The sequence below is a fragment of the Hyposmocoma kahamanoa genome, unplaced genomic scaffold (assembly GCF_003589595.1).
Source record: "Hyposmocoma kahamanoa isolate Upper Pololo Valley unplaced genomic scaffold, ASM358959v1 103, whole genome shotgun sequence".
Lineage (NCBI taxonomy): Eukaryota > Metazoa > Arthropoda > Insecta > Lepidoptera > Cosmopterigidae > Hyposmocoma > Hyposmocoma kahamanoa.
Genome location: NW_020653344.1, coordinates 4,287,161 through 4,301,559, shown reverse-complemented (window position 1 = coordinate 4,301,559; position 14,399 = coordinate 4,287,161). Strand labels below are relative to the sequence as shown.

Below are 14,399 nucleotides of genomic sequence, written 5' to 3'. Positions count from 1 at the left end.
CCATGTTCATGACTGACTGACAGTCAATCAATGAAAGAAATACTTTCATTTCAAATTATGAAAATGTTTGCTAATTTAAAAATTTTGTTTAAAAATTTCGGGCCAGCTGAGTCATGGTAAAAAAGTTGATTGATTCATGGCCCTTGCAGCTCAGTGGCATAGCCATTGGTAGTAGATCTGTTGTGTTAATTAGACAATGACTTTGGTCACTTTTGGTATATTAGATCAGGTTTTTGGGAGCAAAACCTACTCCTGCCACTAAAAGGCCATTGAGAAATGATGTGTCATTTGAACTATTGTTTTATGTTAACGCACGGTATAATCAATTCAAAATACACTGTGATTATTTTATTTTTAGGTTAATCAAAATGACCATTGGGACTCATTTTTGCGCCCACTTCGACTACCACATCCTTGTGTCAATGGATCTACATTGCTCCGGAAGATTTATGGAATGTATTTGGAAAAGTCAGTATGTTTATTAGGTTATTTGTTATACACAAACATAACACACTATTTATAATATAACTCGTTCTTAATTATATTATTGATTAGTCATTTTAGTAATTTTTAATGCACACACTCTACATAGCCCTGCACTACGGAAACCCTGATTAATAAAGAGGGTGCAAAGTGATGCATTGAATGTACACCAAAATTGACTCTGATTAGACTGAAACGCCTTCACTGAGGTGTGCTACTTAAATCTTACACTAAATACCAAATAACTGAGTTTGTCTATAAAATCTGTCAAATATAGTGTGTTGTTTTATGATAGCGCGTCATAGTCACAACGCAATAGAAACATATGAAGATTTTTTTTATACAATATTAAGTGACGGGATGAAAAAGTAGTGCCAGATGGTAAGCTACATTCCATAATAGCTGCAGTGCCACTCAGAGCTGTAAATCGCAAAGACATAAGTTGACCAGTCCCATATGCCTGTAATTTAACCAACACTCTTTACCCTTCAAAACCAGAACACATTCTGATATTGCTGACATTACTGCTAGGTGGCAGAAATAGGTAAGGTGGCTGTACTTCCCAGGACGAACTCTCAATAGGAGCTCTACTGCTACTAAAATACCTAATGCTTAGAAATGCTTTGAATGGTGAATGATAAGTATGGTTCAGGACATCCATTGTCACTAAGAATTACAAGTAATTTACTTACATGAGAACACAGAGACAGTAATTCAATTACGTAAATAATAAAGTCTTATTATCTTTCAAATATAACAACAGACATCACGAATTCAGGTGAAAAAACAACTGAAAGCAATTTTTGTAAACTGTGCGCATTTCATGGATTAGAAATTCTTAATTAGGTGTAGAAATGACTACAAGTTATTTTTTATATTAAAGGCTGGGAGTTAAATTTGACCCTAACCATGTTGCAGAATTTTATAGAACAATTTCTTCTAACAATGCAAACATGGATGTAAAACGTCGACATTGGAATTTTCCATTGTTACCGTCAATGATTAAATTTATCCAGATATGAAAGAGCCAAGGGCCCTCCTGGACGAGATGACGACAATGACATGGATGAGGACCCTAGAAGAGGTCGAGGGGGAGGTATGCCCAGGATCACTTTTAGTGGGGGCTCTTACATATCAGGTAAAACAGGTATATGTTCAGTTTTAGTTCTTTTCTTTTTTTTATTTCTTACTTTATAAAACTTGTGATTGTTTTATATTTTTTTATTTAACCATTTTTTTCTGTTCTATGATTTATTAATTTTTCATTTAATTTCTTTTTTGTACAGTACCATATAGAGATTAATTGTATGTATCTAAACTGGATTTCTAGTAAATATTCCAGATGATATTGGAAAAACTAGTTTTGATTACTACATTGTACACAAATGAAAATATTTAAAAATGCTTATACCTTTTTTTAATAAAAAGGGAAAGAATCGACGTTATAATGTCAAATAATATTTATTTCATTGGTTAGCAAATTACACTTGAAATCTCGTCATACTGATTAAACTCTACTGCTCATTTGTAAGACAGATTCCCTTGAGAAGAATGGGCAAGAAACTTGGTGGGGGTTGTGTTGTACTAGGGGTTGTGTTTCTGAAAAACCCACCTTAAATGTTTCCTGAAAAACCGACTTCAAAATTTTGTGTGATGAAATTCATCTCCTGATTTGCCACCCATTAGGGGAGTTGGAATATTTTTTTCAAATTTAAATGAGACCACTTCAGAGGTACCACCTTTCCAACAAAAAATAACATCGAAATTGGTTTAATAATATTGGAGTAATCACGTATATTACACACAAAAAAATACAGTCGATTTGAAGTCTCCTTCTTTTTTCAAGTCGGAGAAGAGTAAGAGGAAATTATTGATAAATATTGAAATAAAAACTTCCACATATTCACAGCATCGGGTGAAGCTCTCCGTACAGGGTCTCGTGTAGCTGGTCCATCGGAACGCTTGGCCCTCTCTCTCCTCTCACCTATGCCCAACGAACAAGACTTCTCCGTCAACGTATGCACCGTTCTGGCAGCCGACCATTCCAACCGGCTCCCGTTGTCCACCACTCCACATATACTGGACTTTTTACTTGCACATGCTGGTGTTTATAATCATTGTAAGTTTTGAGACTATTTGTACCACATTTACTTTCTTTCTTTTTTAGTAGCGTATAGAATTCTAAATTATTTATAAGTTTCATCAATTCGTACGAACTTATTAGCTAACACTAATGGTTAAAGGTGGTGGGGGAATGTTCTGTCCTTTTCTTTTGGCAAAATAATTATTTGTAAGGTTATGGCGTCATAAACAAGTGTTGCCTCTTATATTTTATTTCCTGATTTCTGAATGCTTATAACTGTTTTCGGTTTTCAACAAATGTCAGTTCTGTTTTCACATGTGTGTATTTTTTAATAACCGCTTCAATAAGCGAATAAACAAGGCTCTCAAAGGCCGGCAACGCAGAGACCCTTTTTTCAATCAACTTGTTATTGAATATCGTCAGAAAAATCTTGATAACATTACTTACATAACATTGACATAACTGTTACGTAAACTGTCACTCGTTCCGCACCGCGCAGCTACCTCAGGAACCGACTAAGTTAAGCCTGTGGTTTGTTATGATTATTAATACAAAGATTGAACACTTAGTAATTTTATAAAAAATAAATCAATATCGTAGCAGTAAAACATTATAATATTACCACCGCCCACTTAGACAAGATAAAAAAATTTCAACACCCACCACCCCAAAATATAATTAAAAACATGTATTTTTTATATTAACTTAAACACAAAAAATAACAAGGAATAAAAATTATATATAATTATGTAGTGTAGTTTCTATAGATAATTCAGATGATTGATGATGATTTTTTTTCAAATGCGGTGGCATGCTTTGGACAGCACCAACTTGCATCTGAAACCACTACCGCCAACCTACTGACTCTTCAGCACCATCTAAGATTACAATTTATAAAGCGACATTTTTTGTCAATGTCTAGTAGCTGTAATGGTACCTGGTTTAGAGACGAAAAACTTTTATAGATTTCTCACAGATGGCGCTACGGCAAAAAAGCCGTTAAAACCAAAAATAAAGGTCTGCTAATTCGTTCTGTAGCCCAGTTGGACGTTGGACACAGGTTCAAGGCCTGTCACATCGAAGGAATTTTTCTTGTAGGTCGATCCTTGTATTAATAATGGTAACAGTGATAGTCAATAAAATAAATATTGCTTTTTTGATGTCAATAATCGAACACGAATTAAGTGAAGATTTATTGCCAACAGCAAGTCTCCGCGATACAATTGGCCGATCGTACTTCGAAGCACGCGGAAGATATCCCGATGAGTTCTGGCAAATGAGAGCTGGCGGTGGAGGTGCTAAGGAATTAGCCGACGAAACTAAGTTCATGCAACCGGGAGTGGAGCAACCAGAGTTAATAGTGCAAGCTTTAGCTGCTCATAATACGCTTACGGACTGTTTGATGCAGGACGTTGGTGCCGAAGATGTTGTTGAGAAGATATTGCCTATTGAAGTAAGTTGAATGTAGCTTTTGTTATCTATGATGTCATGTGAAGAGAATAAATAACTTCCACTTAAAATATTACACCTAATCAATATCAATTATCACCTTTTAAAGTAGGTTAAGCAATACGATCGTTCCATTAGATTTGATTAGATTAATGGAATTTTAATTTACTTGAAAACTGGGAAGTGATGAGGTCAATGATATTGTTGCCGGTAAGGCAATACCTTTTCTTTCGTGGAAAATCGTCCTAGGTTATAAGACGGACTTCTACCGGTTAAAACCTCACGATCCGGGATCGACTTTAAAGAGTTACATCCTCCCCCTCCTCATGATGAAGCGGGCCATACCACCCGGCCATCTTCATCGCGGCTGCCAGTCTTACTGGCGAACGGTGCCCTCGCTCCGATCGCCCGCAGCCGCGAAGGTAAACCGTCTCTGAGCGGGATCGGCTCTCTCCCGATCACGTTCGGCGACTTCCGTCTGGAGCATCACCGCTTCACAGAAGGAGACCACTGCCTCATGGAACTCTTGATCAGCCAGCATGCAGGTGTTTCAACCAATCTTTCGTGTAATCACACGCGGGGGTTGGAGGTCTCGCTTAACGTTTAATACATTACATAAAGATAGCCTCGATTTGTGTCTAGATGTTCTATATACAGGCTGTAAATTTGAGACAGGGCAACAAGGACACCTTCATCGTTGTAGTTGCAGGAAAACGGTTCTAGAAGACTATCCATGAATTTTGAAGATATTTTGATTGGCATTCACAGATTTTGGAAAAACGGTACAGTCAGCAAGGTAAAAGACAGTTTTTACAAAACTTTTTTTTTATGCCATTCGATCCGGTCTCTGTTAAGGATCAATAGTCTCTATGGAACTAACTGAAGTAAGAGTACTCGAAATGTCAGAAATCGCAAATAACTTTTTACCATACGCTTAGTAGGACATATTTTGTAATCAGTTATTTTAAGTTAAGGAATTAACAATAAGGAAACTAACAACTTGACAACGTATTATGTATTTCAAAATAAAAACAATAACGAAAATCAAAATAGCATAAAAAATGTATGATAGTAAGTGATAGAAGTTATTGCCTCCTTGGCGGATGCATCGATTCGCTCTCTTCAGCAAAGAGCAAATTAGCGGCTGAAATTTTACTCGGATGGATTCCATTGAAAATTGCTGCAAGTGCGTCTTTCAATTCTTGAACACCGTTGTATTTTTTTTATAAATTTCATTTAACTAATACATAATGCGTTGTCAATTTGTTAGTTTCCTTAACTACCTAGAATAACTGATTACTAAATATGTCCCTACAAAATGTATGGTAAAAAGTTTTTTGCGATTTCTAACATTTCGAGTACTCTTACCTCAGTTGGTCCCATAGAGACTATTGATCCTTAACAGAAACCGGATCGAATGGCATAAAAGAAAAAAGTTTTGTAAAAATTGCCTTTTATCTTGCTGACTGTGCCATTTTTCCAAAATCTGTGAATACCAATCAAAATATCTTCAAAATTCATGGATAGTCTTCTAGAACCGTTTTCCTGTAACTAAAACTAATAAGGTGGCTGGCCTTGCTGCCCCATCTCATATTTACATCCTATATATTGTATTGGTACTCATGGAAGGTCCCTAATTTAATCACAGGTACACTCTGTGCCCTAAGATACTTGACCCCCTAAACTATATTAAACGACCTTTTGGTACTGAGCACAAAAGTGTGGAGAAAAGTGTTAAACAAACTTAATCTTTAATCTGTGTGCCGTAAAATGCATTTTCGCATGACTTCCTGTTGGCATCATTAGCGAATGACGTTTTAAGAATCTTTTTAAGCCAATTTGATCTTTAACGTATCGTTCTTACTTAAATACAGAATACAAATTTCAACCTGCTAAGCTAAGGTTACCGTGGTCTAGCGGTATAGGACTTGCTTTGCAAATATAGGTTCATGGTTCGAATCTTGATCGACATGAAAAATAATAATATTTTTTTTTATCTCTGTATATAGACCTCAGAACAATAAGTAAAGATGTAAAGAATGTCTTAGAACGTTATTTTTTCGATGAGAGTCAACAGACATTGGGTGAATGAAGCAAAAAAAATAATTTCGTTGGTAATTGAACAAACACTTTATTTTATTGTGATAAATTATAATTAGTAAAGAAGTAGCTGTTAAATTATAATTGATTAAATTATAATTAGTAAAGAAGTAAATTATAATTAGTAAAAAAGTAAAAAATCTACCTACAGCCTGTATCAGCAACTGCTATACATACATTTTTTAATCTGACTACAGTGTTATACAATTTTAACAATTAGATCTATCTAACTTATTATTATCAGACAGGTTCAAGTAAGATAATATAGTAGAACAAAGTCTATATTGACAAAATATTAGAAAAACTAATTTTATTATTAATTGTAGTAGCTTTACAGGCTGTATTTTTCAAAATTATACAGTAGTGCAGTGAATTACATGTTAAATTATTAACAATAACATCACTCACATTTCGTATAGCTTTTTTTTCCTAGTGTTGGCTTTATAATTTAATAACTATTCTCGTAACACACATTTACACAAAAAGTATTTACTTATTTAACCATTATAATTTTAATACCGTAAAGGGGCGCCTTCGGAATCGATCACTTGTTGTAAACGGTCTCTCATGCCTGCGACCATCGACCAGCATAAATCTCCACCACGCATTGACTCCCATGTAGACACAACAAGCTCCTCTAAGTTTGTTTTAGATCTAACATTAGATGAGTCCCAGTTTAAAATCATTTGCCCCCATAAATTTTCAATTGGGTTCAAGTCTGGACTCTTAGATGGCCAATTAATAATTGAAATATTGTTTTGTGATGCAAACCAATCACTCACTACCCTGACGCGATTGACAGTACAGTTATCTTGCACGAAATATATGTGAGAGTCAGGATAAGCAATGCGCACTGTGCAACATTACATCACGCAATAGTTCGACATATGTGTGACTATTAAAACGACCACCCACTTCAAACAGTTCCCCGGGACCCATGGATGACATCCATCCCCAATACCCTAACGTTATTCTTCCACTTGATCTGTTTGGTAAAACGTTCACTTCGTTATAACGTCCTCCTCGTCGTCTCCATAAAATTTTGCGACCGTCTTTGTCTGACTTAAAAGCTTTTTCATCGGTAAAAACTACAACATTATCTTGCCAGTCGAAGTCTAAATACTCTCGTGCGAAACGAACTCGATCTTGGCGATAGGCGGGTCTTAATTCTATTTTTCTAGCTGGCCTGTATGTTTTAAAACCTGCAGCATGTAAGTGTTTTCTTACAGTTTTTGTTGATATCTCATGAACTTGAGCAGTTGATCGCGTAGTAGCAAAGGGATCTTCAATATGTCTACTGACAACCCCTCGATGACGGCTGGATGCAAACGTAAACATCACCGGTGTTGGGCCCGGCTGGTTACGATGGACACACCCAGTCTCTCTATGGCGCTTGATCCATAGCTTGACAGTATTTCTCTGAGAACAAACAATTTATAACACCGTATATTAAGCCGTCATAATTTTGTTTCGAATTTAGATTATATTTGTAGATTTATATTTTTTAAATCTAATAATTCGTTAAATCCATGGCATGAGAAGGGGAAGGAAAAGGACCACCTTTTCGAAAAATTGAAGCCACTGTGACAAATATAAATAATAATACTTACCGCTATATGGAGGCGCCTCGCAATTTCCTTTATTGGCACATCTTGTTCATACAGAACAACGATTTCTAATTTCAATAGTTCAGTTAAGTGCGGCATATTAAAAAAGGAAAGAAAACTTTGGAATCAATTAAAAACAGAAAAGATAATTAGGATACGTGGAACACAATGCGTCAATCACAGAGGACACGATCGTATGCAAACTGCAGAGCGATTTCATGATTCGTTTAATCTATACTTACCCACCCTACGCATTATTAATTATTATCTACCCATCTCAGGCAACTATAAAGCGATGATCGCATATTTCTCCGCACCGAAGGAATCGATTAGTGAACGAACATTGTGCTTTATGTCAATAATATTAACAATTTAAAGTGGAACATCTTTCGTTGAAAAATTCATATTAAAAAAAATTATTTGTGTTGACTCTCATCGAGAAAATAGCGTTCTAAGAAATTTCTTACATCTATACTTATTGTTCTGAGGTCTATACAGAGATAAAAAAATGAAATATTATTATTTTTCATGTCGATCAAGATTCGAACAAGATTTGAACCATGAACCTATATTTGCAAAGCAAGTCCTATACCGCTAGACCACGGTAACCTTAGCTTAGCAGGTTGAAATTTGTATTCTGTATTTAAGTAAGAACTATACGTTAAAGATCAAATTGGCTTAAAAAGATTCTTAAAACGTCATTCGCTAATGATGCCAACAGGAAGTCATGCGAAAATGCATTTTACGGCACACAGATTAAAGATTAAGTTTGTTTAACACTTTTCTCCACACTTTTGTGCTCAGTACCAAAAGGTCGTTTAATATAGTTTAGGGGGTCAGGTATCTTAGGGCACAGAGTGTACAACAAATAGCATGCCATTTGATTTAACGTTATTTATATACGAGAATACGTTTCCAAATTGAGATATTAAATTGCAGACTGAAACTCCAGAAGACTGGGTCACTGAACCGTCAGAAGAAAACCAGCTTTTCGCCCCGGAGCTACCTGGAGGCGCGACTTGCGTCTTTACTCAAAGAGTGTTGCAAATTGCCTCCATCGTGCGATCGCTGTCGTTCCATGATGAAAACGTGCAATATTTGGCTAAAAATACTACGTTAATAAGGTATGTGACCGTTAAATACGACCCAAATCCGGTTTTACATCACTTTTGTTCAGATTATAATCATAGTATAATCAAACGAGTATGGTAACTTCGTACAAACGTAGCAACGCTGCTTGTATATGTGCATGCTCGCCGTGTACGGACACACACATTCACTTAATCTCGCGGTGCAATCGCGTTCCATAGCGCTGGTCGTCCCAAAGCTGTTGATGTATAAAAAATGACATCAATTGGTAGACGTATTTATTGTTGTGTTCGTGGTAGTTTTGAACAAACGTGCCTCAAATTCAGTATTGTTCAGCATTTAATTTTTATTTCATAATCACACTCCCATAATCGATTTTAGTAGCAGTAGAGCTGTGCTATCCTTTGTATTTCTTTTACTGAACCTTCGCGAAGAGCCCTTATACACACACAGACACTCTATCAGCATCTCTCCAAGGGACTTGTCCACTTGTCTCAGGGGCAGTACCCTTCAGATCTTTGCGTTTTAAAGCTCTGAGTGGCAATGCAACTGTTATAGACAGGCGTGTCGCTTACCATCAGGCCTACGACTTGTTCGTCCCGTCACTTTTATCATAAAAAATCGAGACACCAATCAGCGATGATTGGTATTGGTGCAACGGGCTGGTTTCCGCAACTCGACGTCGAGGCGCCTATTTTGCGTGTGGAATATAGTATAGTATAGTATAGTATAGCATAGTATAGTATAGTATAGTATAGGAATATAGTATTGCATAGTATAGTATAGTATAGTATCAGCGATTATATAAAGATATCAGTACATAAGTACCTACTGCATTTATAAAAAGAATTATTTAATGTGATGAACACCTTCATTTTTTTCAAATTTTGCTTACAAGCTATAGGTACATCTATAACAATAATGGAACAACCCTACGCGCCGCGCGTATTGCGCTACTTGTATAAATTCACAAATATTCTATAGTTCAAAATCGGATCAACGCCATAATTAACTTCTCATGAGTTAACTACAGTCATCGAGTATGTAACCAGAAAAAGAGACGAAATAAGGGCCGTCCATCCCTTGCAACTCATCAGGCAAATGCGTTTTATATCACATTTAAATATCAACTCTCGTTTGCACTGAACTCACAAATTAGAAAGCTGAAATAGTACAGCGCCAACAACTGACCTGTGTGTACGTCTCCGTATATTAAAATAATATTCTCTATTTATTGTGATAAAGATAACATCTTTAACTATGGGGGCTATTTCATTCGGTGGTATAGGAAAAATAGCAAAACATCTAATTACAAAACAAAGGGAATCACATTTCATTGGTAATGAAATAAGTAATTTTTCAATTATGGTCCATTATAGATCAAGTTAAACTGGTCGTTTTGAAGTGAAACGATTGACGACACCCGTCAATTGTTTCGAATTCGGGCTGGCCCATCGGAGCGCAGTTGTCATTGTAATGATATGGCAGAATAGTTCTCAAACAAACTAAATGACATTTCGTCTCTACTTCTGGTTACATACTCGATGACTATAGTAATAATAATAATAATAAGAGCTTTATTTATCTACATTAAATAATAATTTAGCCTTAAATAACATAATCTGAAGTTACACATGTAGATAAAAAGGCAAGAGTCTCAGCTTGAGCTGTTTTTCAGACTTTACCTTTTTGGTGAAACGGTACATTTAATTCTGTAATAGTAATAATATAATAATTCTGACGTGTCTCGACAAGCTCCAGTAAAATGACTAAAGTATACAATTTAAATAGGAATGAAACTATTTTTCCGGATTTAAATCGCGTATATTTGTTTTTTCAAACAAACCGACGTTTCGGGCCCTTTACAGGTCCCATGGTCACGGTTGACTGTCAACCGTGGTGTGTTGAAGTTTCACTCCTATGTATAACAATCGCGAAAACCTAAGAACTCATTATATACAATTTAAACTTAAAGCTATGATTACATTGTCATAATGGTACCAAATCCACATAAAATATTTCATTTCAAAATACATGAAGTATAGATAAAGTATAGATAAGGATGAACTGCACACATAATAACAATAAATAGTGAAAAATTATAATATATATATATATATATATATAAATAAATAAATGAATAAAGAACAAAAATAAAAATATGCATAAATCCGCTGGACGACACTACATCCAATTACTAGCAGAACTTTGCTTTGAAAGTAACCAAAGCCTGCATCATAGTAGAGGTAACAGTGCGAAGTTAACTGCTGCCGGTAGTTAAAAGGGCGCATGTGACATTTAAAAAACAAATGTTATGTATACTTACTGCCGTTATCAGTAAAAAAGGCCGTTTTGTAACTATTTTTATTTTTTCCTATGTTGATAAGGTATGAATTAAGTTACCGCAAGAAAACAGTAGATTTTTTAAATATTTGTTTCGGTTTTGAGTTTTTGTCATAAGCGCCCTTTCAACTAACGAAACCTAGAAAGCAAAAGAAGCGGCCTGAAAATTTCTATGAAAGTTGATAGCATTGTTTTACTAGATTAAAACGCCGTTTACCAAATTATATTTATTGTAAAAAATTATATCAAGTACAATTAATGAATAATTCATAATTAATTTATTTGTGGTTGTGTAGAAGTTCACAGTAATAAAATAAGTACAGAGTCACAGTGTCGTGCGCTTGGTGGTGAGCATATACGCCTGTCCATAAAAATTGCAGTACACTCAGAGCTTAAAATCGCAAAGACGTGTGAGACGCTGGCACTGTGTCCGTTACTCAGAGGCATAAAGTTTTAAGGGTCACATTACTGCTTGGAGGCAGCTCTATTGCTATTGTCTTATTTCGATTGTCCTCACATTTCGTCCAGTAATTTGTAAATTTATTTGGGTTTTGATTTAACAAATAGTAAATTTCTATTTTAAATATTGTTCCAGGAAAATTGTTGTTCAAAAAACACATGTTATTTTTGTTGCAGATTTCTGTTGCTGTGCGCAAACTGTTGGGTGGGATCGTTGAGGCAGTCAGGACTCGATACTCTTGGAAATATATCGACAGAGCTCATTATCAAGGTATTATTTACTACAATTTAATATTTCTTTCTTACACTGTTGCACCGACGACAAAAAAATTGTATAGATAAACGGAAAGTAAAAATGAATGAACGAACGAAGGAATGAATGAATTAATGAAATATTTTTATTCTATTTATAATTAACAATAACAGAAAATAAATGTTAATTTATGACGAATAACCTAATGTACAATAGGCGACTTTATGTAGCTTTTTTCCCCAAACAACATTAAGAATTACCAGTGAGGAACCAAACCAAGCAACCAAAGAATATATTTCAATAGATGTATTTTAAGTAAGAGCGGTGTCCAGTGGGAAAACGGTTGCTTCTCAAATAAGAGTTCCGATGAGAGTTCTATTCCCCGCAAGTATACAGGGTGTATTTGTTAAGTGTGCGCAGGCGATTATTCCGTAAATATAAGAGAAATCGAAAACCTTCGTTACCTAATGAGTAAAACGACATTAATAACTTTTTAAATATAAAACACTTTTAGTCAGTTTTACTCAGAAAGCCTACAACTTCCTACGCATATCCTATATAATAATGTGTTCAGGGCTCTGTTTGGGCTTCCTCGCTACTGCAGTGCGTGGAGCATGTTTGCCGACTCTAGAGGATTTTTACGCACTAATACGAGAAAAGGTGGTATTCTGCCTACGCAGGTTGCGAGAGAGCTTAAACAGAGTTCTTGAAATGATAGGGGATAGGTGGGACTCCGATCTGTTTGCTAGGTTCACCGAACTGCACGTCTCCCAGGAAGCTCGGTGAACTTAGCAGGTATCATGTAATAATTTCATTCATTCATTCTATTTTGTTTATTTTTATTCTGTAAATTTTGTACTAATAGTAGGATAGATAGCTTGTAAGTGTATTAACAAAGTGGACTGTAAATTGTCGTTGTAAATGAATTTGTTTAAACGATGATGTGCTATAATGATGTACATGATTATTGACGATAACTATGATGATTATATTACATTGAATACGTAAAATCTGTATAAGGGTTTACTATTGAGTTCCATTTCCAGGACCCAGCAACTTGCCTCATCTCCCGGCACGTGCTGTCGACCATCCAGTCGGCCCTGGTCTCGCCGGACCGCGCGCGCGTCTTGGCTGCTTTGGAACTTCTTAACAAGCTGGCCCAGAACGAGGCCAACGAAGACGCCTTACTCAGGGCTTTGGAAGCTAAAGTACGTAAACACATGCAAAATTATACTTTTGCATAAAATAAATAAATTTTAAACGAAATTCCAAAAATCGTCTTGTGGTGCAGACATAAGAGCCAAAAGATTCAGATGCTGGTATTTCTCTCTACAGTGTCTTAAGGTGGTTTTCCATCGACGAGGCGAGACGAGAATTTAAATTTGCTTGGCAAAATTTCAATTCTTGCGTATCTACGGTGGAAAAGGTCGCGATTGACGAGGATGGGCGAGGCGACGATTGAAATATTTGTTCATGTAATATTGAATCGTATTGTTGCCTCCATAGAGCATTTTAACGGAAACACGATTTCGCGATGGCTATCCAAATCCGAATCGACAGTTTTAACTCGAATGTTCTGAATAGCTCGGCAAGCGCCCTTCGATTCGAGAATAATATCTAATCGAACGATTCGGTTAAATCGACCCCTCCTACGTAAAGTATCGTATGTCGAAATTGCCAAGTTTACAGTGGAACGTTTTAAAGTTTTGAATTCACTGAAATGAGCATAACACGTGACTTTAGCATTTCTCAGTTTTATTCGGCAAAACTCGTCACTCACATAGAATGATCATCTAAGAAATTTAGGATTTTATAATACTCCGTCTAAGCACGAGCTTTGCCAAATAAAACTGAGAAATTATGGTCAAGTGTTACGCTCATTTCAGTGAATTCAGAACTTGAAAAGGCTCCCCTGTAAACTTGACAATTTCGACATGCGATACTTTACGTAGGAGGGGTCGAAATGTCCTTGTAGTTTATTAACTACTGTATTTAGTTGACATAATTATTGTTATTATTCACACAGGTGTATAGTGACGTATGCGCCTTGCTAACACTACGAGATATAATGTTGTTGGTGTGCACGTTGGAATGCGTGTACGCTCTGACGTCGTTGGGCGATCGTGCGAGTGAGGCCGTCGCTAGGGTGCCCGGCTTAGTTCATACACTGGTGTCCCTCGTTACCGTTGAGGTATGTAGTATTTTTTTAGAATTATTGTTTGAAGTATGACATCGGTTTGGATCCAATAGTAAGGACATAATCATTGAGACGTGTACTCACAGGTTTACGGTCTAAAATGTCCTGCAGCCTTTGATATTACAGCACCCTTTGATCTGTTAGCTATTTTCTTTCATTAGTATTTTTTTTTTCAAAGTAAAATAATCATTTATTCCAAAGGTAAAATTAATTTACACCTGAAAACGTCATTTTTAAGCTACTGCTCGTTCACTGTGCTGACCTCCCTGAGAAGAAAGAGCAAGAAACTCTAGGGATTGCTCTTTTTAAATGAAATGTGTGTGGAATCTAGAGTCC

The 14,399-nt window shown here is 36.0% G+C and overlaps 1 protein-coding gene across 9 annotated transcripts in view; it reads left to right on the top strand.

Annotated features, from left to right (window-relative positions):
• Nucleotides 1-14,399, top strand: part of LOC113238117 (AT-rich interactive domain-containing protein 2-like) — a 73,872-nt gene that overhangs the window by 2,912 nt on the left and 56,561 nt on the right. For 8 of the 9 annotated variants that reach the window (XM_026474858.1, XM_026474874.1, XM_026474898.1 and 5 more), the window contains exons 3-10: nucleotides 359-468; nucleotides 1,500-1,630; nucleotides 2,393-2,602; nucleotides 3,772-4,019; nucleotides 8,662-8,846; nucleotides 11,791-11,884; nucleotides 12,913-13,074; nucleotides 13,893-14,057. In XM_026474858.1, coding sequence (XP_026330643.1) covers nucleotides 359-468; nucleotides 1,500-1,630; nucleotides 2,393-2,602; nucleotides 3,772-4,019; nucleotides 8,662-8,846; nucleotides 11,791-11,884; nucleotides 12,913-13,074; nucleotides 13,893-14,057 — 1,305 coding nt within the window. The remainder of the gene's footprint in view (nucleotides 1-358; nucleotides 469-1,499; nucleotides 1,631-2,392; nucleotides 2,603-3,771; nucleotides 4,020-8,661; nucleotides 8,847-11,790; nucleotides 11,885-12,912; nucleotides 13,075-13,892; nucleotides 14,058-14,399) is intronic. The other variant, XM_026474866.1, reaches the window with a different exon arrangement.